The 25,698-nt window shown below is 46.1% G+C and overlaps 1 protein-coding gene across 1 annotated transcript; it reads right to left on the minus strand.

Moving 5' to 3' along the window:
- Window positions 1-21,996: 21,996 nt before the first annotated feature.
- Window positions 21,997-24,721, minus strand: LOC128730127 (zinc finger protein 436-like). The gene is made up of 2 exons (XM_053823160.1): window positions 23,148-24,721; window positions 21,997-22,135 (listed from the first exon to the last, which is right to left on the minus strand). The coding sequence occupies exons 1-2, from the start codon at window positions 24,719-24,721 to the stop codon at window positions 21,997-21,999; spliced, it is 1,713 nt and encodes a 570-aa protein (XP_053679135.1).
- Window positions 24,722-25,698: the final 977 nt, after the last annotated feature.

Raw genomic sequence — 25,698 nt, forward strand, 5'->3', positions numbered from 1 at the left:
GCCAGAGTGATCCATCGAACCGCTCCGTAAAATGATTTTCACGAGCTGGGCTTCATCCAATCGAGCGAGGATGGGTTGTTTTATGGGAAGTCTTATCGTGTGTGTTTGACACCTTCCAGCAAAGCATATCGGCCACACAAGATCGTCCTGCAGGCGAACGAGACTCCAAGCGCGTGGTGAACGGGTGTTGGCAGGCTCAATGAATTCAATTATAAAAGTTAGTTTAATTACTGCTGCGGGGGTTGAAATTGAATATTAAGGTTCTTCCTGTTGCAACATAGAATAATCTTTCACTGGAGCGAGACGATGAGAGACATTACAGCAGGGAGGAGAATCGGAGCCATTTTCTAGCTCCAGGCCGTCGGCTGTGTGGCGTAGTGGTAAGTAATCTAATGAAATTATTGAATTAGGTAAAGCACAACCGTAAACGAAGGGGGTTCGAGTGGGTTGTTTTGTGAACATTTCGCCATTGGCACGAATTATGTTGCCACTTTTTTCACTCGGCACAAAATATAAACCTCCCCCAGGGCGAACGCTTTCCTAAGCTCATTAGGTAAAATGCTATCTGTAAAATCGCCGATTTGCTCACCTTCGTCGGAAAACTTTCCAACGCGATGCTTTCGTTTGCGCCCGTCACGCCCAATTGCATCCCACCACGACGACGCAGACCCAAATCAACATTCAAAAGCCACCGGGAAAAAGCGCGAGCCAATCCATCTGAAAATCAACACGCCAAAAATGCGCACACCCGGCGACAAGCGCCCCGAAATGCCAGCTTATCCCTTTTTGATGAATTAGCGCCAGGATCTACAGTGTGCAGTAATTTTTCTTCTTCATTTTCTGCCAACCGTTTTGCTCACCGTTGACAGACGGTTTTGCATTCTCGCCTGAAAGAAGGATCGCCTTATCGGTTCATGTGGAGGGAGTGGATTTTCTTGCTGCTCTAATTCGGTCTGACCTTCGCGGAAGGTTGCTGTTCGATGGTGGCGTTCAGGGATATAAAACTGGTCGACACTTTCCGCTTCTCTGCTCAAGTAACGGCCACCCGATGCGGATTGCGGAACCATAAAGTTAAAATATTTAACGCAAAAATTTGTCCGCATGCTGGAGCAGTGTGACCGTGAAGAAAATGTCCGCGCTCAAGCGTTTCGTAATAATCCTGGGCACTTTTTGGTCTCGTTTTCATGTAGCTTAATTATGGAAAACTGAGCAAAAAAAAGACTATAAAATGTGGCACTCCATCAGTACTCCCTCGCATTCATGGCGAAGGGAACAACACAGCTCGGCTAATTTATGACGGTTTTCTTGTGACGTTGGCTTTCTTAAATTGTTCTACCCGACGGACGTTCGGATGTGGCGCACATTAGCTAATTAAAATTCATGGCATCTGTCCGAGAGAATGCAACCGAGTCTAGCGAAACGAAACCAAGTAGCAAAATGCCAACCAGCGATGCTGGTGGAACGCTTTCCAATGCTGGACATTTTTCACACCAGAGAGCTCACCCGAGGCGGAGAGGCGTGGAGAGGAACGAGAAGAGGAAAATGTTTATTTTTCCAACCCCAGAGAACCGGATCGCTGCAAATGTATCCGCGCAAGCTGTGGATGAATAATTTCATGGCATCATGTTACGTTGACAACTAAAAGCCTTTCATAAATAGATTGGCGTGTTGAATGACGCTTTTTGTGTGCTTTTAGAATACAACCAAGAGTAGAGGGTGCTCAATGATTTTTGTCAAGTTTTAACCGGCAAAAACATCATCATAAATGAAACATTGAGTATTATTACCCAACCGTACCCCTTTTAACATCAAACACTAGACCATTCACCTGCCACCGCTGCCATTACGCTGCCATTGAATAGCTTATAGACCCTCTTAAGCAGCCAGCTTTTGTAAGCTTTTGCGGCTAGATTTGAGCACACTCGCTTCGGGCAAAGGAAACGTCCGTCGAACGTGCCTCAATTTAATTAAATTAAACGTGACCCGGCCAAGCTGCAGTCTGCATGCAGCTGTGTCGGTGGCCCGAGTAGCGGCCAGGTCGACACATCACAAGATAGTGCCACAAGATTGCGTTGGACCGGCTCAAGCCCCTGTGCGACTTTGCCGCAAACGACGCGGGACGAATTTAATGTGCCTTCCACAAGCGGTGACAAACGACTTTTGTGACGTCGGAAAATTCGTGCGCCAGCCCTGGTGGCAGGAGGTGAATATTTGCTTAATTGGCAACCATCATCATGGGGCGCACGTTGTACGTGGTGGCGCAGGGGTTTTATGAGCCTCAAGTATTGTTTTATGCTCCTCGAGGAATTCCGTGGACAAATCGTCTGATTTTAACACATAAAACAGTGGAAACGCAAACACCTCGACATGCACGCGTTGAACACACCGGACACGTTCCAGGTTCGTCCACTTGAATCCACTCATTGTCACTCAGTTTCGACTGTTATTTTTCTCCATTTCCACTGACTGCAATTTCACACGCAAACAAGCGCAATCGCTGGCCCACAAAATATCCACGACTGTCGACCACATTCTTGAGGACGGCAGTGATGTCGTTTGCGGATGGAACGAATTACATTACATTTGTTTCTCACAACAGTCGAGGCCAGTTTGCGGTGGCCATTTGCAACATTTAGCACGGGTTTGCTTCACGACGATGATGGCAGCATTTTCGAACCCAAACCAAGCAGTCACTGCTAAACGGGAACGACGTGTCCTTTCCCATCAAGGATGCACAATCAACTGAATACTAAATCATACTCTCGCACGGCGTGCGATGGCAGCGAAACCGTTTCCGTTGGAATCACCCCTGAGCGGCCCGGTAGGGAGGGGATGTAAAATAAACTCGATGTTGCGAACATGTTCATAGCTGGTGTGGCTTTTTTTACTTTTATCTCAACCTATGCTGGCGATCACAGTTCATCATTAGGGGCGATCTATTTTTTTTCCCAATGTTGTTTGCAAGAGCTTTCAGCGGAGTTTCTGTGAGCACGTTACGAATACACTGTGTACAAATAGCCACGAAGTTGATGCGCAAATTTTCAAACAAGTTAGTTCCATAGAATAATGGCAAAACACGCTCAAGCGGGTTGTATTCTTAGGAGCCCTAGAAGCTCAACGAGTCCTTCTGAAGCACCAATATCAAGTTCTGCACCAATCTAAGAGTCTTTTCGTTTTCGCTCTAAAGTAATCTCCATTCCAGGAACAATTATCAACAAACAAGCCGATATACTTTCCACCATCACCTACGCATTCAAACTTGGGCAAAAACTAAGCAATCTCACCGTACCGCACACGTCAGCTGCGTTCGACGTTGCGTTGTTCGTGAGACTCAGTCGTAACTCACGTCACTCAGCGGCGCATCACCGATGCCTGGAGCTCAAAACCATGCCAAACCGCAAGGAAACTGAGCACCACAGCCTTGCCTGGTTGTCTGTTGCCGTCGACGGGAATTTTGAAACTGACGACGGGTGCCTCGCTTTTACGACAGCTCAGCTGATGATGCTTCACCATGTACAGCGCAGAGGATACCACTGATGCTGGTGTTGCGACTGCTGCCGACAACGAGCGAAAGGAAAATTGTTTGCCAACCAGAAGGTAGTGCATTCTATGCCGGTACTACAGCATCGGTAGAACAGTTTACATTTTGTTGCGCATTAAATCAACATCAATCAAGGCATAGGTAACGTGGTGGTGCGCATTTTGTGATTCGCAAGCGACGTGAGAAGGAGCGAAAAAATTGTTCAAACATCGTAAATTGGGTGTCTTTTTATGGCACATCAAAAAACGAAGACGAAAACGGCAACAAAAAACGCACGATTCGATATGAGAAAAGTTCTCATTTCGATCAAAATTGATAGTACGTAAATTTCTTTGCATCTCACACAGAATAGGGGGATAAGAGTGAAAACCCCTTGAACGACCATGAAAGGATATGAAAGTCCCGATGGGAAAGCTGCTGGCTCGATAACACTTTCATGTGGAACGATTTACGCAAACAGCGACCATTCGATTGCTCATTACCAGCACCATGCAATCAGTGCCCATCTACAGGAGTGATTTGTCCTCCGCTGGCGAGTGTTACTGATTTGTTTGTTTGCACCATGTACGATGGCCGTGTGTCTGGTCGTTACTGACCGTTTGGAAAACCGCAGCCCAGCAACCGGACCTGCATAAAAAAAGCCAACACGCTGCTGATGAAAGCCAAATGGTCACACAGAACGTGCACATATGTATGTTTGCGTGCGTTTGAAATGTAGCTCACAAGCATAGCCACGTTACAAGCATTTCTAACAGCATCCAGGCTAGCTAGATTAAATTATGTGTTCCATCCAAATACCACAACGTATATTTCTTCAATCTGATGTGATGTTGAAACTTCTCCCTCGATGACTCTCAGGGTGTTGCTGAATCTACAGGCAGGCAAGCAAATAACGTTCCACTTAACGGAATCCTGCAACCGCAGAAACTACTTGGAATGCATTCTCGCCCCCGTTTTACCCGGACGGCGTTCTTTGTGATCCTTTTCTCCTGCGAGCACCGCTCATTTTCAAACCACTTCAAAGCCCACAAACGCCCTCAAAACACAGGCCCGTTCACCGTTCCACGTCGGTGCAATCTAGCTGAATCCACCTGTTTTTCCATCCGAACGGCTCCTTGACGAACGCAGCGCTGTGAGCCGAGCGAAACAAAGAGAAACTTGTCCATGCGAATCGACAGCTTGACGATGGTCCACAAGATATGCGCTGGAACTATAGCTGAAGCTGTTTTTATCGCGATGAAAGTATCCGATGCCATTTCATCTTCACATGAATGCATCATCTTAACAACAACCAGGCGCCTCCATCAAGCCCATGACCTCCAACGAGCATCATGCTTCACTACGTAATTTCTCTTCTCGCACGACGGCATCGTGTTGTCAATGGAACAAGGGACAGTAATCACTATCCGGTAGAGAAATCGAAACATCTGCCAAGTCCGGGATTAGCGCAAAAACGATACGGCTTACTACTGACGATGGAGACGCCTGGTCTTTTTCATCCTTGCATACATGTCGCCTTCCTGGATGATGCACATGGGCACACATACACACACACACACACACATGGTGCGCACAACCCATCGAACCGAGCGATAAATTCACCGTCTAATAACCTTTTCAACGGGACAGGTGCATTAGCTGCGCTGCAACCCTTTGCCGCATCGCTGGCGAACGGCTAGCGAACAGCCCGTCGTCATGCGACGGAGAAGCGCACGGATAGAAGTGCAACGATTTTCCGATTTCCTGGTGGTAGCAGCAACCGCCGCGAGTAAGGAAGAAGAAAAGAAAACCACCCACTATCACGGAGCGTGGAACGCGATTAAGAGGAGTCACGAACGCGAACGCGAGCGCACGATCCGACCGACTCGACGCGACCAAAAACGCCACACGCCAGCAACAGTGCTAAAGCAGAACTGGTGCCACCAGCGAGCGCTACCACCGGTGGCCGTACCAGCGTGGCGTTTCTACGGGTTTCCACCTTGCGCAAGGCCACGCCGCGCCACCATCGATCCTGCCATCGGTTTTCCGCGTTATCCGGTGGCTTTGGTGGCCGTGCGCTTGGCCGCGGCGGTTTGCGGACGGGTTGTTGCGTTGTTGTTTTATTTTTGCTATTTACTTTCGCACCTCTGGCTTCCGTTCGGAGCGTTCGCTGCGATGACGGTGGCATCGGTCACAACACACTCGGGCCTCTGGGGTTGATTATTACATTTTCCAGCGAACGGTGCTCGCAACCGATCGATCCCGTGCTGCAGTGGCATGATTGTTCAAAAGTTAAAAAAGAAATCGATTCCAAGATTCCTCCGCGAGAGCGATAACGACTTTGAGGAAGCAGGATGTGAAAGCCGATCGCTTTTCTCATGCTGCCGAAGGAAAATGTGAACGCGTTGAATTATCAATCAATGTTGTTCCAATCCACCGGGCAATCGGGAGTGAGAAAGAGTGAGCAGCTTTTAATTGGAAACTCTTACTGGTAACTCCAATAGAACGGCTGACCAACCAAGCTGCCGGTCGTTCGAGAATATCAATATTTTAATTAAGGTCAGGAGTTTATTGGAGCCTCATAATCCGCTCTTAATTTGTTTCTGATGATCCCGGGCCAAAGTAATGGTGCTTTGCTTTCCCTCACAGTGTAAGGGCAGCCCTATCAATTTCTGCACCGTCGCAAGTGAAGGGCAATATTTATCCAATACCTTTTCGCTCTAACTCCAACATCCCGGCCCACGTTACGTTTCTGCTGCGGTTTTGTTCGTCCCTTGCCAGTGTTTTCCGTTGACAAAACGCTTCCATTAGAAGCGTCCACGAAGCGCACCACCACCAGGACGGAGTGGAGTGATAATCCATCATTTTATTGCACGTTTTCCACCGCACAGGCGAGAGCTTAGCAACGTTGCGTTATTTTGCCTGCCTCAACCGAAGAATGTACGTATATTTACGTATTCGTTCTCTTTCACCTGCCCGTCCTGTCGCATGTTCCCCAGCACCCATGAAATGGGGTGCGAAAGCGAAGCGAGAAAAAGGAAAACCTCTCGAAGGAAACGGAAAGCTAGCTGTCTTCTGCGAACCCTCCCTCGCAGCTCCACGATGGCTGCTTGCGCTCGTAAACCTATTCATTTTACCCGTAAGACGAGTATTTTGTCACAGAGCTCCAGCAACGCATCGTGGGTTTGTGGGGCCGGTGAGGATTTTGGCTCGTTTTCGCTACGCCATGCCGAAATATAACGCCTCCTGTCAACCGTGGCGGATTCAAATCCTTCCTCCAAAAAGCGTCCTACCACTCACTCACGCCACTCCCGCTCACGTGCCAACCTTGAACCGATGGGGATTTTGAAGCAAACGCGACCGCGAACCACACTTCTCACCGGTCACCGTAAGACTGAGCCATCGTCACCAAACAACGCGTCCAGCTGCCATTGAACAAGACACCTCGTCACCAACGCACCCTGTCGGACACGATCCCCGAGATCCGCTCGATCTGTGCGGTCAGCGTCAGCCTTTCCGGTGGCGTTTGTCAAGGAGCTTTCCCGTTTCTATTTTCCATTCGTGGCACCCTTGGCTGACGAGGTGAGCGCGCGCAGTTATGCCTTCTCCACCGCAAAAACGCACCTTTTATTATTGGCTTTCCACCTTTGAACCGAGGGTGCGGAATGTGCCACTGGGAGCATAAGGGGTTGGAAAACGAGCCACACGATTAAGGGGCTCGGGGAGGGGGAAGGTGAATGCTCCGGCGGAAGGGATGGATTGCCTGGAGCGTGAATTTATAGCGCAGCCGGGGAAAAAGGAAAAGGGAAGCAAAGCACGGCACCGCACGCCCGGAAGAATTTCCACTGATTTCCATAAATTTTTACTTGCCGGCCCTTTAATGAAGGGTTAATGCGAGGGTACCGCCGTGGGTGGCCACGCGGTGCTTGATGAGATTTTCTTTACTAATACTGCAGGGTTTAATATGGGCTGATTTGCATGTTTATCCCGGCGCTTTGCAAGGGCGGAGGAATAATTTCCAACCAGGATATACCGCGTGGAAGCGTTGACGATGGGAACTCATGCCATGCTTCACCACCATTACTGGCGTTTTGGATGCGACTTAACGACTCGATGTAATCTTAACTGCTGACAGTTAGTATAATTCACAATGTTTCGAAAATGTTAACACAAATCGGCCGCAAAACAAAACGCAACGCGGAAATCCGGTTTCTATCATTTTGTATGGGTGTTTTAGGAACGCATTCAATTCATGATTTTTCATCCCTTGTGGTAGAGGCGTATGGATCATGTATAGTTTATAGTGTGTTTCATTTCGCTCCCACGATAGCCAATCTAATGGCTTCCAAACATATTTTCCCACCAAAAAGGAACCAAACAGTGCGTTCCCGTACACTTTCGCTTCCAACGTATCCTGGAAACTTTTCCCGTTCCTGCAATGGTCGTGGCGACTTGAAAAACGAAGAAAAAAAACCCCATTCCACAGGCAACACTCGGTGGACCACGAACGGTGTCGCACGAAAGCGCCATAAGCTCTCGAAGCAATCTCTGCTTCGGTGACCTTTTCCCTCCGGCTCAACAAAACGGATGGCAAAGCGAACGATTTCCTTCCCATAATAGGGGTGAGCGCTTCGCACAACCCCTACCGAATAGAAAGGTATAGAGCAAGAGATGAAAAAAGTGACGCGCGCGTCAACATCCAGAACCACATGGGCGCAGAACCACCACGAGAGAGGATCAGTTTTCTCTAATTCCTAGTTTTTGCATCGACTCGGGAGCTGCACAATAAAAGCAAAGGAAAAGAAAAAAAGTAAAAGCTTTCCTTTGGTGTCGTTCGTACGTTTCGCGAGCGTGGACGAGGGTTCGGTCGGTATTTTCTGCCTCAGGCTAGCTTCCTAGACAGCAATCCCGCTGTTTGTTGCTTGACAATGGGAAGCAATTTCCCAATAAAGCATTCCTTTCGCCTCCGACGTTGTCCGCACGGGTTGGAAAAAAAATTGACGCATCGGATGATCGGTGGCGATGAAAGCGATGCCCCAGCGAGGGCGAAATCAATTATCACACGGTCGGGAGGGAAAAATGGCAGGCTAGATTTTCCTTTCCCGCGTTCGCTGTAGAGTGAATCGGTCAATGGAAATAATGGGAATAAGATCCGCCCAGGTCGTGTTTGTGTCCGGGTTCGCGCGCGCTGATAATTGTTTCCTTTCGACGCGTTGTTTGACCAACGGTTGGATGGTGTTTGGTGGTTGCTTGAAGAATGGCCCAAGCGTTGACGAGCGATCGAGTGTAAAAGCGTCGAACGGAAACGAACGGAAACAGACACTTCTGGGGGGGCCAGAAAAGCACTCGAAAGGGCGCAGTCGTGCATGCGCAAAGCATTTGGCCGAAGGGCAATTCAAGTGATGGAAGCAATAAGCTTTTTCAAGTGCACATGATCTGTTACGAGTGAATATTTTCCATTTTATGTTGAAGGTGATTAAAATGTGAAACAAATGTTCTATTTTCATAATATTATCAACATTTTATTAGACAGGTGACAGAGCTTTTGAAATGTTTGACTAAACACAGCACAATCATCCGACATGAATGATTTCCGATCACTTACAAGCAGCCATTCAATCATCGTTTCATGATTTATTGGGAATGATTGCGGTACGAAATGAGCTTCTTACGTGAGGCAAATAATAATCCAACCGATTGGCGAAAAAAAATCAATGTCAGGACGCACCCACTCTCTCGCTTTTTCGCTATCGCCCCAATTTGTTCCCGTGTGTTTCGTTTTAATTTCGGCTCACCTCTACCTTCTCGTGGTGGACTGTGCGGAATTTATTTATTCCACTCATGCCTGGGCCACATTTCAAAATGTTTACTACACTCTTCGCCGCACTGGATTTGCGCGCGCACGAACGAAGAACGAGCCGGAGAAATGTTACTGGGCCCGTCCGAATCGCATCAAATCGAACCTCGACAATGCCAATTTTCCATGCCCATGCGGTTTGGCATATCACGCAGCGCGTCAAGCCATTTTCTTCCTTCTACTATTAGCTGTCCCGAAGGTCTACGCCACCCTCGTTCACCACAACAGGTTACATGGTTCGGGTCCTACACCAACGTTGGCAGGCATTGTTTTATATTCATCAAGCTGAAAGGCGGAATGGTGCGAGTGAGCGAAATAACTTCAAACAAACATCAAAACCCAGCCCCAGTTAACAGTCCTTGGGCTTGATGGTGCAGTGCGAAGAGCCGTTTCGGTGGTAAACCATAACCCCGGGCAGCATCGTTAAGCGTTGGGGTCTGCGTTACGCGACGAAATGGCTGTAAGATTGTAAGTAACGACATGCGCATCAGAAAAGAATGGCTCGTTTCTCAGCGATAGAGAGGGAAAGAAATGAAACGAGTCCTTTAGCCCTCGCCGACCCGTTGAAAGGATGAAGTGCTTTTTTTCGTGTGTACTAGAAAGGCTGCCGCGCTATGATTCCATTTTATTCCTACTAGGACTTCCTAGCCTGCGTCTTCTGCTCTTGGCTGGAGTCTAGGTCAAGTGCGAGTGGAAATATTAACTTGCCGCTAATGGAGTTTTGGGCATAAACAATGGTAGTTTGTGCTCAAACATACTACATTAGTGGTTGCATGCTTTCAATTTAGAGTTTGACCTAGCTGTTAAGGTAGGTTAAGCGCTTGAGAGTTGGTTTACACTTCTTCTACTGTTAGAAACGATTTTAGTGAGGGACTAAAACAAAACTCATTTTTTGGGTATCATATTCAAGGGGCTATAGTATTGAATACTGTGTAATTAACTACCTTAAAATTATACTTAAAACAACTCGCATAATTACACATTGCAAACATACGTAATTTTTACGGAGAAATCCACTCCGGGCACATTTTCCCATTCAGTTAATCAAGTGGCATTACTCCTATCCATAACAGACATTAAAACACTCACCCTCGAGCGGTCACCAATGCGATGGGATTATAGGCTTTCGATGATAAAAATCAACCAAAACCATCACGCCAAGCAGCATCACTTCATATCGTGAGTGTCCCCTCGAGCGGTTTCGGAACAATTTATACGCACCCACCCAGTAATCCGGAAATGGATTTTACACATGGCGGACCCGCTTCAATGTAGATGCAGCAACAACAAAAAGAAACACAAAGCGCGTGCATTTTCCGTTCCAAGGATGGGTCGAAACGATGCTCGGGGAGCGCCGGAAGGCATTTACATGAACATTCAACCATACACGCGCGTCGTAAAGCTCGTTGGAGGAAAATAAGCAACAAGCAATCGTACCACCGGCAGCGATTTTCCACGCCTAGTGGCGCCCGCTTGCCTACCCGAGATGGATTTTCAATTTCCGACGATTGAGCTGCTGAACGCCCGGTTGCCAAAGCAATCGGGATGGTTAATCCGATAACGGAGTACCCACTCCGCTGTATAAAGAGGGTGGAAATGCAATCATTGATCGTGTACAGACACACCTGTTTGCGCAAACATGAAACACTCCGGGATTGGACACAGGACACCGGCCTTTGTAAGTCAATCGATTTTTTTTCCAAACAACCCATTCCATCAGCATTGATGCCCAATGCAAGCAATCAAATTAATTCATATACCTCATTTGAATCCCATACTCTATCATCCTTTTAATCGTTTATTGTTGTTGAAAAAATAATGAACTTTCAAACTTATTATGTTAATGCACTGCAGCATACTTTGGACAAAACATCATTTTTACCTTTCAAAAGCGTTTGCATGGATTTTTTTTTCAAAACCAAAGCAAAGGTCAATAACCCTCAAATAACAGGCTACTGCTTCGTTGCCCGGTTTCGTGACTAGCTGCATGAAACAGCCGCATAATTTACACGAATGCTCCATGCACCCTTTGCCGATGCACCGTTCCTTTCAGCTTCAATAGTTTCTAGGTAGGTAATTACCTGCAGTACCAAATCGTGACGTAAACAATATCCTCAGCACTGTCTGCCTCCTACTGCAATTATCGTCTGTTCAACAACGTTCGACGGTAACAGGTAGTTGGCGAAAGGTTTCGGCCATTTCGGTTTTTAGAAGATTTTGAAGCAAAAGCTCTATGCTATAATGATAACGAGCTTTTTGCTCCCGCATGTCCTGTGTCCTGTTAGCATGTCGGCTCTGAATGTGCTATAACATTCCTTCAGCTACTAGTTTTTCTACTCTCCGCTAGGGGGCACTAGCATCGCCACGTGCTTTGTGTCCTGAATTTCCCGACCCACGAACTCTTTAGCACGTTTTGCCGCCCTGTTCCACCTGTGTTGTACATAATCGTGACTAAGCTCGTTTGCCCACGAGTCCATTAAGGACCGTTCGCTTCGCGATCGAAGCGACTGATGGCCACGAGCGAAGTCAGCTGAATTATCGAAACGCCTTACTTGGACGCCTTCCAAGCTTCCACCGACGTTGTCGTCCGATGCCGACCACTAATTACTACTGGCATTGACCCAGTTTTGTGGCTACTGTTCTTCGATTTTCTTCGACAACCGCTGCACTTCCTCCACCATCCATGCACGGTCATGGTGCGAAAGAACGGGGTTTAGCAAAAGAAAAACGACACCCTTACGCGAACGTGCTCAGCGGACTCGCGGTTTGGGGGATTGCATCCGACAAACGATGCACACTTCGCGGAACGGTGGTTTGGCACTAATTTTAGCACGAAGAATCGGTACCGTGAAATATCGCTGACGAATATTTGCCACTCAATTAATTATGATTTATGAAACGCAACGTTGGCAAAGCGCTCGGGTGGGACGAAATGTTACTGGTCTCCTTTTGTATGTACATATAACATTTAATGATATTTAACATCGACAACGCTGCAAATGGAAATCAAAATATTGATTTTTATTTAGAAAAAAAAACCCCGATGCACAATCGGAAAGGGTTGAAAAGAATGAAGAAAATCTCAACCATGACCTACCCTACCTAGGCTAATGAAGCCCCCATAGTGAGCAGACGGTAAATAAGAAAAGAAGCCGCACAAATAAACCATGCCACCTGGAACAAAATGTCTTTCAGTGCTCGCGCGGTGTGTGACCTGTGTTCGATTGCGTAACGCTGCACCCTTGACAACCTTGCCCGTGGCCGACGTGAAGCTAAAAATACTTTATCGAACGGACTCACCTAAGCAACACCCGCCACGCAAACCACTCAAAGCTGGGTGCGTACGGTTCGAATACTCGAATGCACCGCCACAGGAGACGTCACGAATGGACCGAGAAAAGCGACAAAAAAATGGTCACCCATCACTCTTACGATCGCCCGATCCAATGTCAACTGTCACGGGATATCCGGTGGTGGGTTTTGGCTTGGATTTTTGAACACAAAACACCAATAAAACTCTGTCTACCGAAATACGTCCATGGGGTGCGTTTTCATGGTCGCCTTGGGCGAACGCGTCATCCGTTGGGGTGATTTTTCAGGGGTCTTGAATGTCTCTTTGGGAGGGATGGAAATTGTGCACCCGACCGTAGACTGTGGATTCGATTACTTTCCGTGGTTGATGGGTTAGGGTGCGCGAAACCTTACCTAAGGGGATTAATTTATCATAGCCACGGGTGCTATCTCTTACTTTTATAATCTAGTCAGCTAAAATTTGACATAACTGCAGGTGTGTCGTGTACACGGAAAGAGACCACCTTGACGGAGAAATTCATACTCATGATTTAGCCAACCTGTTGCACAAGATCTGAATTAAATTGAATGATAAGACCTGCTGAATGTACGAGTAGAAGGTTTTTGATTCGGCTTTAGTCAATAATATGTGTATTAGTCATTAAATTAAAGTAACTTGGAGTGACAAAGCTTGCCTAACTCATGTTTTTTTGATAAGTAGTTGATTAAAAACTTTGTCAAATCAGCATCACACCCGATTGGCTATCTATAAATAAACCCAAACCCCAGTACCCACAAAAATGAAGCTATTACTTCCGAATTCCGTTCTTCATTGAATTAAATTCACCACTAACGCAACCCACTTCTGTCGTGACCAGCTCGGCATTCCTAGGCCGTTCACAAGAAAGAAGAAAATAGCTGCTAACTACGAAACAAATCAATAAAGAAATCGCACCAAGAGCCTCTCCCTTTTCCAGCGACCGGTAGTTTATTTTTATTAACGCTCCTCCATACAAGCCACGCTATCGCTGCGCTCCATCGTCAGCAGTGCTCGTGAATGAAGTTGTGACAGAATCGGGGTCTCGGTATCCTTCCGGCGTAGAACTATCTCGCAACAAAACACTGCCAATCGTGCAGCTCAATCATCATATTTCTAAAAACCCCATTCCATCGTCGCTTTGCCCGCGTTTTCTGCTTGGGCATCAATTATAATAGAGTAGTACCAACGACCAACGTAGCGACCGTGGGGACGTTTAAAACCGTCGAAGTTGCTTGCGGGCCTCAATCGTGGTTCCACTGCTTCCAGGGTGACGATTTCGCCATTCTTGCTGGCGTAGCAGGGCATTCAACTGGTTTTGACCGGGCCCGAACAGCTTACGGCAGGATGAAACCACTTTTTTCGCTACTCGTGTCACACAATAGCTGCGAACAACCATTAAAGCTGAACGACACGGTGCGTATTTGCTCGCTAAAAGAGATGTATTTCGCTTCCTTTGTCCCACTGGGCAGCACGCAATGAAGATGCTCCATCTAACCACCATGCTGATCCAGGGAAAAGCGGCCTGCCGCAAAGCAATCTTCGGCTTTAATTCTGGCCGATCGATGCGATCTATATATATTAATTGGCGGTCTGTTTGTGTTCTCCTTTGCCCCACGGCGAATCGTTTGCCCCGATACGGGCATGCTGGAGATATCTGTGGCAAGATCGCTGTCAAGCCGACCAGTCGCCCTGGAAGAAACGAAAGCGAGTGTGTCCCCACCCTATACGATGACAAATGGCGATGAAGCTATTTAATTAACAGTAATGAAATAACCGTCAACCAAGGCGATGGCTTTGCGGGCTCGGCCTCCCCATCCGCGGAAGGATGGCGAAGTAACGCGAACCTCCCACTCGCGATGGAGCGCAGTACACTCAACGACGAAATTTGAGCCAACGTGTGTGGCATGTAAATTGTGTTGCATCGTTAAATATGGCAGCACTAAATGCGAAGGAAACAAAAGCAGCAAAAGAAACGTTTATATTTATTTTCATCACACACCACCACTGTGTTGGTGTGGACTCAATCCATTTGATGCCAGCATAACCCATAATAGGGGACAATCATCACGTTGTCTTCCCGGACCTGGTTATATGGCATCGTGCCACACTCGGGTGATAAGATTCGAGCATTCTTTATTGGGACTAATTAAGAGACATATACCGACCTAGTGCCAACCCGATCCGTCATCGCTGCATATGGATGAAAGAAGTGAAGCAAAAAAAAAAGCTCACGATGCGTTCGGCTTACGAAAGGGTCGATGGAAATGGCCATAAATTGATGGCTCTCTTGAGCGATTTGTTTGTGCTCCGTTGTTGTGGTGTCGGAAACGTTCAACATTTCCGTGACCCAACCGTTGGCTGTACTAAATTTAAACTTCGCTCACTCGCGCGGCTCGCAAAAAGCGAAAACGATAGTAATTTTCCAGCCACGTGGGGACCATGCGAGCGAAAATAACGAGCGTCTTGTGGAAAATAACCGTGCGGAGGAAAATTGAGCGCATGCTGAATATTCATCGCACAGGTTTCTTCTAGTCCGGATAATTAAATTGCGATATTTATAGTAAGGGTTGGGTAATAAAACTTGTAGAAGAACGGATGGAAAGCGCATACGAGCAGAGGAAGTAGTATAACTATTTGGAATACATTATATTTGACAACAATCGTCAAAATGTACAATTTACATTTTATGAAATTAAGAAAAATGAGAACACGTTTGTATAAAAATTGATTAAATAATTGCATGCTGGTAGTCATTTAACTATAGCCCATGGGATGTGTATAAAGAAAGCATATTTCCAAACATTACCCAAGGGCAGAATTTATGGCCACTTGAAATTCAAGGAGAATTCAATAAAAATGAATTAGAACGTTTGTACCCAAATAATCTCCCAGGCCTCTCTAAGGGTCCCGCAGGGTCCCAATGAAACTACAAGGCTAAAGCAAGTTCTCCCAACTTCACTAACTACTTTTGCTTCCCCGTGATGATTTGTGGTCACGTTCATTCCTCGAAGCAAAAATCAGTTAATGAAACGGCTCGAATTTCCCGCGATAGGCTCCAATGAACGCATTAATGACTAAAAATTGGATGGAACTGTTGTGCCGAAAGTAAGAAAAAACAAGCTCGCACCGAAATAATGATGAATCCTGCGAGCGAATAAAATGGACAACCCGTAGGGATAATGAGCGTTAAGCGAGTCACCGTACGATGCGATACGGTGCCCCGGGAGCGGCCACTTACCTTGCTGTTTTTCCACCTCCAGCAGCTTGCCCATGACGGCCGCCTCCTCGTCCAAGCCGGCCGCCTGCTCTGCTTTCGTGACCTTGAAACGTTCCGCCATCGCGCCGGTCGCGTAGTTTATGGGCCACTTTGCCCCCGCCGAAAACGATCCTTGCCGTTGCTGCTTTCGTTGAGAGTTAGTGCACGGCTCACACGAAAAGGAACGCGCGAACTCGATGCCCTCGTCCAAAACAAAAAAGGACCCACTAAAACCAGGGCTATATATTTACTTTTTTTACGCTACACAACACTATACACACTCCCGCAGCCACCACGAGCGAGCACTAACGGGCAAGGGCACTGTTATCCGATATAAAACCCCCTCACAGAACTCCAAGCGCCACTACCCACGCCTTGCAACGCACCGGTGCACTTGAGATTTTCTTCGATACTGTTTCTTTCCTGCCAGAGGAACCGTAGCGAGGGTTGCTTTGATTTCTCTGTCCTGCTTTTTTCCACTACCAGCTTTCCAGCTGTCTTCCTTGTCAAGCTGAACCGCGTGCTCCAAACCAGTCCGTGTGAGCGAACAGTTCGTCCTGAAATTCCGAGGCAACCGCGGTCTTTGCGTTTTCCTTTCGCCGGGTGGTTCGAGTTACGCGAACCGTTTGTGCGGTGCCTTTTAATCCCAGTCTTATGCGATAGGATCGACGAAGGATTTAAAAATAATAGCTACCGTAAGATGGAGAAGATAGCATGCGCATCGTGACAAAATGGCAATACGGTTCAAATTTCTTTTTTTAGTATACAGTTTGTCTCTTAAAATTGCTTTTTAAACTTAATTGTATGGATTTAGATGAAACGCTTGAGTTTGCTCCCCTCTCACTAATTTAATCACACAAAAATATAATGATCATATTTAACGCTCCGTACCTATTACTTGCACCAATCTTCAATCACAAATGCAGACTAAACCTGCCAAAAAGCTTGACAACCGGCTTCGCTCCTAGTCTGAGCCACTTGCCACCGGTTAGCAGCTGACTGTCGATAAGAAAAGCGGCTTAGTGATAAAAAAAAAGTTGTTTTGTGAGTAATCGCGTGCGGCACCATCCGGCCTGCTCGGCTAAGTCTCACGTTGATCGGAGAGGCTGAGACGCCTTAGAAGGGCATGCGAGGCAGGTGTGTGTATAAACGTTATCAAAGATAGCAGCACATAGTACCGGCGGGGTTCGGTTAGATGTTACCTTCACCCCAGGATCCGTTATATGCTCTGCAGATTCGTAAAACCTTAAATTTAGGCCATTGCAGCAGCGCCGGCGTGAGATAAGAAATTAGGCACATTAATACCAACGCTCGCTTTCGATAAGATTCTGCGATACTGCAAAACAAAACCCAGACAAAAGACACCGAAATAGTCAAGGGGGTGTACGCTGGTCTGATCTAGTTCTGATATCCGCTTTCAGCGCGGTTTGAAAACGTGACTTTGATCAGCAATGGTGATATTTTCACCAGCCCAGGTTCGTTGATAAGGAATGTCCATCGCGTGTTTCTAGGTGGCATTCCATTCGCGAAAGCGATACCATTCGACTGGAGCTTCTTAAAAATTAGAGGATTAGCAGAGGATCATGGGGAAATGAGCTGGATTACTGGTTCCACTGTTTTATGGGTAGGGCAGTTAATAAAAAAAAACCACCACTGCTAACACCATCATTGGAATTCACTATGGAATTCATAGTGATGATGATCATTGCGCAAAGGAAAAGAGTCTTAACGAGTTGCATAAAGGAGACTTTTTTGTTAGATAAAAAATAAACTATTTTCATCATTTAATCTGAAATACAGTAAAGCAATTGTTAAACCAAAAAATGAAATTCTCACAATACCAAACTCTAAACAGCCTCGATGTGAACGCAGCGTGCCAACACCCTGCTTCATAGGAATTCAGCGGACGTCACATCAACCTTTACGATCGATTCCAATTGCCAATTTGGATCAACTGGCAATTGAATTGAACCGCGTATCGCACTCCGCAGATGCTGATTGTCAGGCGATAAGAGTGGAGCGGGTTTTTTTTATTAGACGGCCCGAATCGATTGGCGGGCCACGCGATCGCTCGATCGGGACGCAGATTTTTATAGCATCCATTGTTGCAGGAAGGGCCAGGCGCAGCGATAGAGGGCCAATGGAAACGTAGCGATGGGAGCGTAGCAGCTGAAGTGATTGCCCTTCCCGGAAATGGAGTTCCGCAGTTTAAAACGCAGTTTAGTCGGAGCAGAAAATGCGAGTGAAACTCTCGTAAACAATCTGATGATGTGTGGGGGAGTAAACAAAAGCACATCGAGTAACCATTTCATAGTGATATCTGGCTAAAATAAGCTTGACATTGAGGTTGGTCATTATCTCACGGAATAGATGAAAAATGTGTTGTTATCACATTACCGGCTTCGGAGTATCAACTATCATTTCAAGGCTGATTGATAAACATTTCGGTCCCTGGGGCTGCTATCTAAATGGATTTCGTATGTTAACCTCGCTTTTAGATTTGTTTCCAGTTGAAAAAAAAAAACAATTTAAACAACACACCACTCATAATACTGGATGACTTGTTAAATAAAAGAAAAGTAGATTGATCCCAATCCATCACGCAAGTGAACGAAAGTAGTTTTGAGGGAAAATCAATAAATACAACTCCCGCTTCAATAATTCAATGAGTTGGCAGTTAAATATGCATGTTAATGTAGATGTAGTGCCATGGTAATTTCCCTGACATGGACGAGAAAAGGGGAATCCCTTTAAAAGGACGATAGCCACATCGTCACAAATATACTACATGCCAGTCGCTCCATCAATAAGCCGTCACGTTCATGCCCTCGTTGAACAAATATTACCCCGAACAGCTATTCGGGAAAACACCGAAAAAGCCACAACAACCTACTCGCGGTGAGATAAAGCTGGCTCGATAAAAAAGAGTGTCACGAGACTGTTGATCGAAAACAGAAAAAAATGCAACCCGTTCACGATTAGATATCGCATTGATAACGTGGTCTGATGTTATTGGTTTCATGTTTCGACGCTACAACTACCTTTAAGATTAGTTTCTGTCTCCATAACGAATTGACAATTAACAATCGTCGGTTAATTGTAGCTAGGGAACCTTTCAGATACCAGCCTAGTATGGTTCTGACTAGCACGATAAGAAAGGTCGTCCCATCATTCAGTCAACAAAGCCAACTCATGTGCCTAAAAATGCTGCCAAACTATAACTGGCACAGCAAATGCATAAGTAAACTGAAACTGTTTATCATAAAAAAATCGTCTGCGGTAGCTCATGCGCTTTTTTTCCGATCAACTCCGGGCCATTATCGCTGACCTTCTCATGGCAAACAAATAACGATTTGTTTATACCCCGTTTGCATATAGAAAGCCTTATTCATTAAGTACACGTGGGGCACACGACGACGGAATGCAATTTTATCGTCTCCCCCAGGAAACCCGTCTAATGTAACGCTGGCGAATCGGTTGATTTACTGTCCATCAACGGTGCATGCAGAGTTGATAATGAAACGCAAACGTAAGAAGCTAGCGCTTTCCTTCTGCAGTATCGCAGACGATAGTCGAGCGTGTTATTGATTAGAGCGAAAGGATAGCGAACCTTGGGCGCATAAAACAATGTCAATAGCACCCTAGCGTCCCATCGCGACCATCCAAAGCCACTCGGTACCGTTTCTAGGGCAAGTGCACCGTGTCATGGTCCATCGGTCGGTCGGTTTCGATTTCGCCGATTCGCGAGCCGGATGCAGCCCCAAAAAGCGATGCAACCAACCGCTTCTTCTCAACCCTACACGAACGCGAGTATTTACCTTCCTCAACACACGCACACCAACCTTGAGCGGAACCGAACCGTGCAGTTTAACGATGCACCAACCGGGTCGTGTTGCTGTGCGTCCCCACCACGAGCTGCAGCTGCAGTTGCGGCTGCGTCACCATCACCGGGCGCGTACACGCGTGTCTCGGGGCCGGAGTTCACCGGGTATTGAACGGGTGCATCGATCAGTTTACATTTTACAGCCCTCCCCGTTCGAGGGTGGGGATGGGTAAAATTTGAAAATCAATTTCACACGACCACCACGATCCGGATGCCAATGCGTTTTTGTCTTCTCCAACACGCCACTAATTGGATATCACCATCAAATTGGATCTCACAAACGAGCAAACACTGGAACACTTGCACCAAAAGCTAATCCAGTTCGCCGAGAGGCACACTGGAACGTGTGTTTGGGGGAGTAGGAATTATTAATGTACTCCGCTGGTAATCCTGAGTCAGAACTAATGTCGTTTAGATTATCGTCCGAACCGCGAAATGAGCACACACCGCCAGTTGCTCCGAGTGCCAGAACCACCAGCGCAACAATGACACAACTCCCCACGAGGCAGCGGTGAATGCTGCAGCACCGAACCAACACGGACCGAGGCGAATTAGTTTCAATTAATCGTCGTTAAACGGCAGTCAATAGCTTTCCGACGATCTCGTGTACACCAAACGGCACGGCAGTCCGTGACCCACACACAACACAACACACACACACGCAAGAGTGGTTTGCCCGCCCCAAAGGGGACGCAATTCTGCACGCAATCGTTCGGCAGACGTTTAGCTTCGTAGTGGGTAGAGTCACCCGCTTGAAAGAAAGATAACGAATGGCGCCAAGCGAAAGCAACCCCCAAATGCACGGCGAGTGTCTTTCCGAGGGGTATCGAAACGCGATTAAAATGCACTTTTCTGTTGTTGTTTTATGGGGCGTAGGGAAACGCGTGCATTCGAGCTCCAGCCGGCTGAAGGTTGGCGGTTTTCCCTTCGATGCCGATTGGGCTGCGTACTGCGGGGTAATCAAAACACACGACACCAGCACGCAGCCAGCTGTCTTTCGATGGAAAACCGGGACGCGAAAGCAATCAATCAGCTGCCTTCGTTATGGCACGCGCTACGAGTTTCATTTATTGACGGGAATTTTAACTGACCGTTCGTGCCACTCTCGCACTTCCGCTCCTTGCGGCCCCGCTATCGGCCCACTATTGCGTGGAAATCGATTTTTCCCGCTGCGTCCGGAGCGACTGATGTCGGTTGCGGGAATGGGAGATAATCGTAATGAGAAGGGAATATCACCGCATCTATCATGCATTTAAATACTGCTGAAATATGGCGGCTTCGAGCTAGAATAATCCTCCAACGCGCGTCAATAGGAAAGCGTGACGATACCAATCTTATTGCTCGCACATGTTGATAGACCGTACAAAAAGAGAACTGTTTGAACAAATCATTACTCCCAGCCAACGGCACCGAAGGCAATAGCGTAATCGGTCATAAATAGCAGCGCGATAAACACACCCAAACACGAAGCGTGAATAGTCCTAGCCGCAGCACACCCGAGCGACGACGCACAACAGCACGGAGGAAGCGAAAGATCCAGACTGTTTGTGGCCATTTGCCCGCGGCACAGTCAACCGTGGTGCAGCGTCAACGACGGCGACCTACACCGGTTCTTGCATCAACTTGTATGGTTTTCCCTTGCTTCCCCTTACGCCCGGCATCGCACGGAACGATGATTCATATCGCGCGTGGCCAGAGAAATCAAAGGCGGCTGGAGGGAAACCGTGGCGCGACGAACCGGTCTGCCTCTCCGAGTGGCTACAACCCCATTGAAGTAAATAATGCCGGCATAAGGCAGCGTGTTCCAGTGAGCAACGAGAGAGAAGCGAACCAGCGAGGCCGGATTTTTCCAACCTAAGGCGAGAGCAGGAAGGTGAGCAAGAGCGAAAGAGACACTCTGTGAGGACATACATCGTGTGGGGAGAGCGTGGAAAATGAAACCACTACCATCAGGAGTTCAACAGTACCGGTGGATGAGTTTGCGCGCGAGAAAGCAACCGACGAGTAGCAGAGAAGCGGAATAGGATTCCCATTTCCGGCGTCAAAACAGAGAGCGCCCAGAAATTGCGCGGGAACGCTTGAGCCGTGCGGTGAAGGACGATTGTAGAAGGATGAAAACACTCATCTCGCCCTTGAGCACCGGAAAATGCTACGTGGAAAACACGACAACGTTGACCCCCACGCAAGAAACGAGCGCGCTGTACCAGCTACGCTTGACATTGTTCATTTGTTTCGTCTTATCGCGGCGCATATCAGTGAACGAGTGAACTGAGCCGGAATGGTTCGTTCTGTGACGACATTTCAGAATTTATGGGTATGAAAGTACACGCATTTATGGAAAGGAAACGCCTGTATAATGAGCATCTTTCTGTCGTTGAGGCTAAACACTACAGAAACATATTAGAATGGGAACGTATGTTTGAAATATTTTATTCAAATAGATACCTTTTTTTTATAAAATTCGTTAACGATGGACGGTTTGTCACTTCAAAGAAACGTGCCGCATGTAATACTCCGTCGTGCCGATAGATGAAATGCAAACGGATGCTGTTATTCTTTCTCATCAACCATCACCCGGTTAGCAGTTTCATTTGGCATAGGTGCCAAAAAACAGATACACATTCACTTAAGCATAAAAAAAAACAAATATAGGTCACAAGTCACTCCTCATTTCGTCAATCCAAACAAACAAACCCGACACGGTTGCTCCTAGCATTGGCCTTCTCAGATATCGACTCCTTTTCGTATCTAGTGGGCCTTGATGGCCTGGAAACGCTCCCATTGCCGTCACTAATGTGCTGCTATGTTAACGTTAGGGGAAGCATGATCCATGAAGGTGACGTCAGTCAACGGTTCGTGTGGTGATTTATAAGCACTTCATATTACAGTTCTTTGGTACGTGGTCATATGAACACTATAAACATTATAATAGGATTCAAACAGACTAGGTTTTAGAAATTTTGCTACATGACCTCGTCTAGCCCTTTGCCAAATCAACATATTAAATGCCTAGTTCCTTGATCTCTCGTTTCATACTACGTTAGATAAGTCTTCTGTTCCTTTGGTTCACAGTTGTATCGTTAAATAACATTTTTATTTGATCAACTTGGACTACAATGTATCGACTTCTATGATACTGTTGCTCTTCTTAAGTATCTATGCTCATGTTGTAAAGGTCACGAGAACGTTTGCTTGTGTGCGAAGACTTCTACTTCCACGATAATGGATAAAAAATAAATGTCTTACTTTGCTTTTTTGCGTGTTCTAACATCAGATTTTTTTTGTTGCTCGTTCGCAGACCGAAATGTATGTCGCTTCACGTGGCTGGAAAGGTTGTCGCTGCGAATGAATGTCTGCTCGCAGATGTGGCACACGAACTTCCGTTCGCCCGAGTGCATCCGGCGGTGCCGCGATAGCTCGAATGATTGTGCGAAGACAGCTCCACAGTCATCCCAAGGGCATTTAAAAGGCCGTTTGTCGGTATGAAGCACCTCGTGTGCTTTCAAGTGGCTGCGACGCATGTAGGATTTATCACATCCTTCGTATGAGCATGAATGATTACGCTTCGTCTGTTTCGGTTCCTTTGGTGATTGTTCCGGGACGTCTTTAGACAATGACGACTTCCTGGTTCGTTTTTTAGCCCCGGGAAATAGATGGTGATATTCGCTGTCTGGTAGATCATGTGTTTGAACGTGCGACAGCAGATGATCCCGCCTAGAGAACCGTTTTTCGCACCATCGGCAGCTATGGTTACGATTGCTGGAGTGCGTAACAGAATGGCGGTTCAGAGTTTCAGCACGAGCAAAACGAAGTTTGCAACCCGGCCAGCTGCACTTGAACGGCAGCTCACCCGTATGCGTTCGCTCGTGCACCCTAAGATGGGACGATTTGGTGTAAGATTTACTACAGCCCGGCCACGAACAAGTGTATTTGCGTTCTCTTGAGGAGTACGTCAGTTGTTTCGCTTCCTTTTGGTCACTCTGTTCATTATCAGAATCATTGCGAACAGGCCAATGGATCTTATCCTCGTCTTGGGAATCTTGCTTATCATAATCATGGCAAACTGAAGAATGATTTTCCTCCTCTTGTTGCGAAGCTTGCTTAACATATTCAGAGCGAATGGGCGGATGGATGTTATCCTCTTTTTGCGAAGCTTGTTTTGATTCAGTTTTTATACCAACGAAATGCTCGACATAGTCTGTAGTCGTTTCGTCTTCATCAACAATGGATCTGTTATTATTTACTTGGGGCTTTTCCTCTTCAAAATCCGATTGCTCGTTAAATTCTAAAGTTACATCGTTTTCATCAGTACAGGATCTGCTAACATCGCTTTGGGTCTCTTCATCTTCAAAATCCGATTGCTCGATAAATTCCAGAATTATTTGGTTTTCATCAGCACGATATCCGCTATCGTTTCTTTGAGGCTCTTTATCTTCAAAATCTAACTCTAAGTCATCGTTCGAATCCGACGCTATATCGAGTTCTTCCTTTTTTATTTGATACACCAACTCCATCTGTTGGTTTTGCAGCAGAAATCGTAAATCACTGCCTTCGCTGGGACGCTCAGTGTTACCAGATTTCCCACCATTTTGAATCAATGTATGTTTTCGATGGCATGGAACACTTTCGCTGTGGTACTTCTTGTGCGCCCTCAAGTACTGTTCGTTGAGGTATTGTTTTTTGCAGCCAGGATAGGTGCAGGGATATACTTTCACCGAATGGCCCGTGAAGGTGGATTGTTTACTGCATGTAGATTGATCACCTGGTCCAGTTGATGTACTGAATTCATTTTGCAGCAAATACTGTAACACCGTCATTCCGGAGTTGGACGAAGAGACAACAGCCTCCGATATGTTTGATTCAAGGCATTCCATGAATGTATTTTTATTTCGTAAAGATTTGGTACATAACAAAACTTGTTCCAGCTTAAAATATCTAAGAAAAATATGTTGTTTTACACACTTCGTTAATAATTTGTTTAATACTCCTGGTTTGTTTATGGTGTATTTTTCCGCGCGATGTTCCTTGACGTTTATATTTTGTTGACATATTATAGCATGATAAACAAAGGGTGTTTATAACTCGATGCTCAATACTGCCTATTCAGCGTTTTCAAATATAAATTGAGTTCAGATAACACTTTTTTACAATTTACAACTATTATTTCCTTTCAACTAAATGTGTAACCAAATAAACTCTAGAGCCGAATTTAAAGTTAGACCGGAAACGAATCCATTTACTTTTTGTATTCAAATTTTGTTTGATTCTAGTGCATCGCACGTGTTGCGCTCCACGTGGTATTTTCATAAAACATTTCCTAAAAATGCATAAATACTACATTTACAAAACAATTTCTACCTTGCAATAAATAGAATGCAAATAATTATATATTAGGTTTAATTATTTTGCATTCTGGTTCCTCACACGTGTTACGTACCACGTGGTATGTTTACGACCAATCAATAAGTTAATGAAAAATATTGTACTTCATATATTATGCAATATCCAATAAGCATATTAATATAGCTTCTAAGCGCAATTATACTTTATGTAGCTATATATCATAAATATTTTTTGAAATATTATACATTTTTTCGTATAGAACAGCGCATTAGACTTGACTAATTTGCTGACCGTAAAGTTCACACTATTCTAACAACTTCTTCATTAGGCAAATCAAGCATTATGGATATTTTATCACTCGTGGAACATTGTATAGTCGTAACCTTTACCGGTTGCCTTTCATCTTAATTGAAACCATGGATCAGAAGATTGCAAACTGGCCGATTACGTCAGCTCATGCAACAATACGTCACGCTTCACTTCACCCGAAAGCTGCTCCATAGAGTCC

This window comes from Anopheles nili, chromosome 2, assembly GCF_943737925.1.
Source record: "Anopheles nili chromosome 2, idAnoNiliSN_F5_01, whole genome shotgun sequence".
Taxonomy (NCBI): Eukaryota; Metazoa; Arthropoda; class Insecta; order Diptera; family Culicidae; genus Anopheles; species Anopheles nili.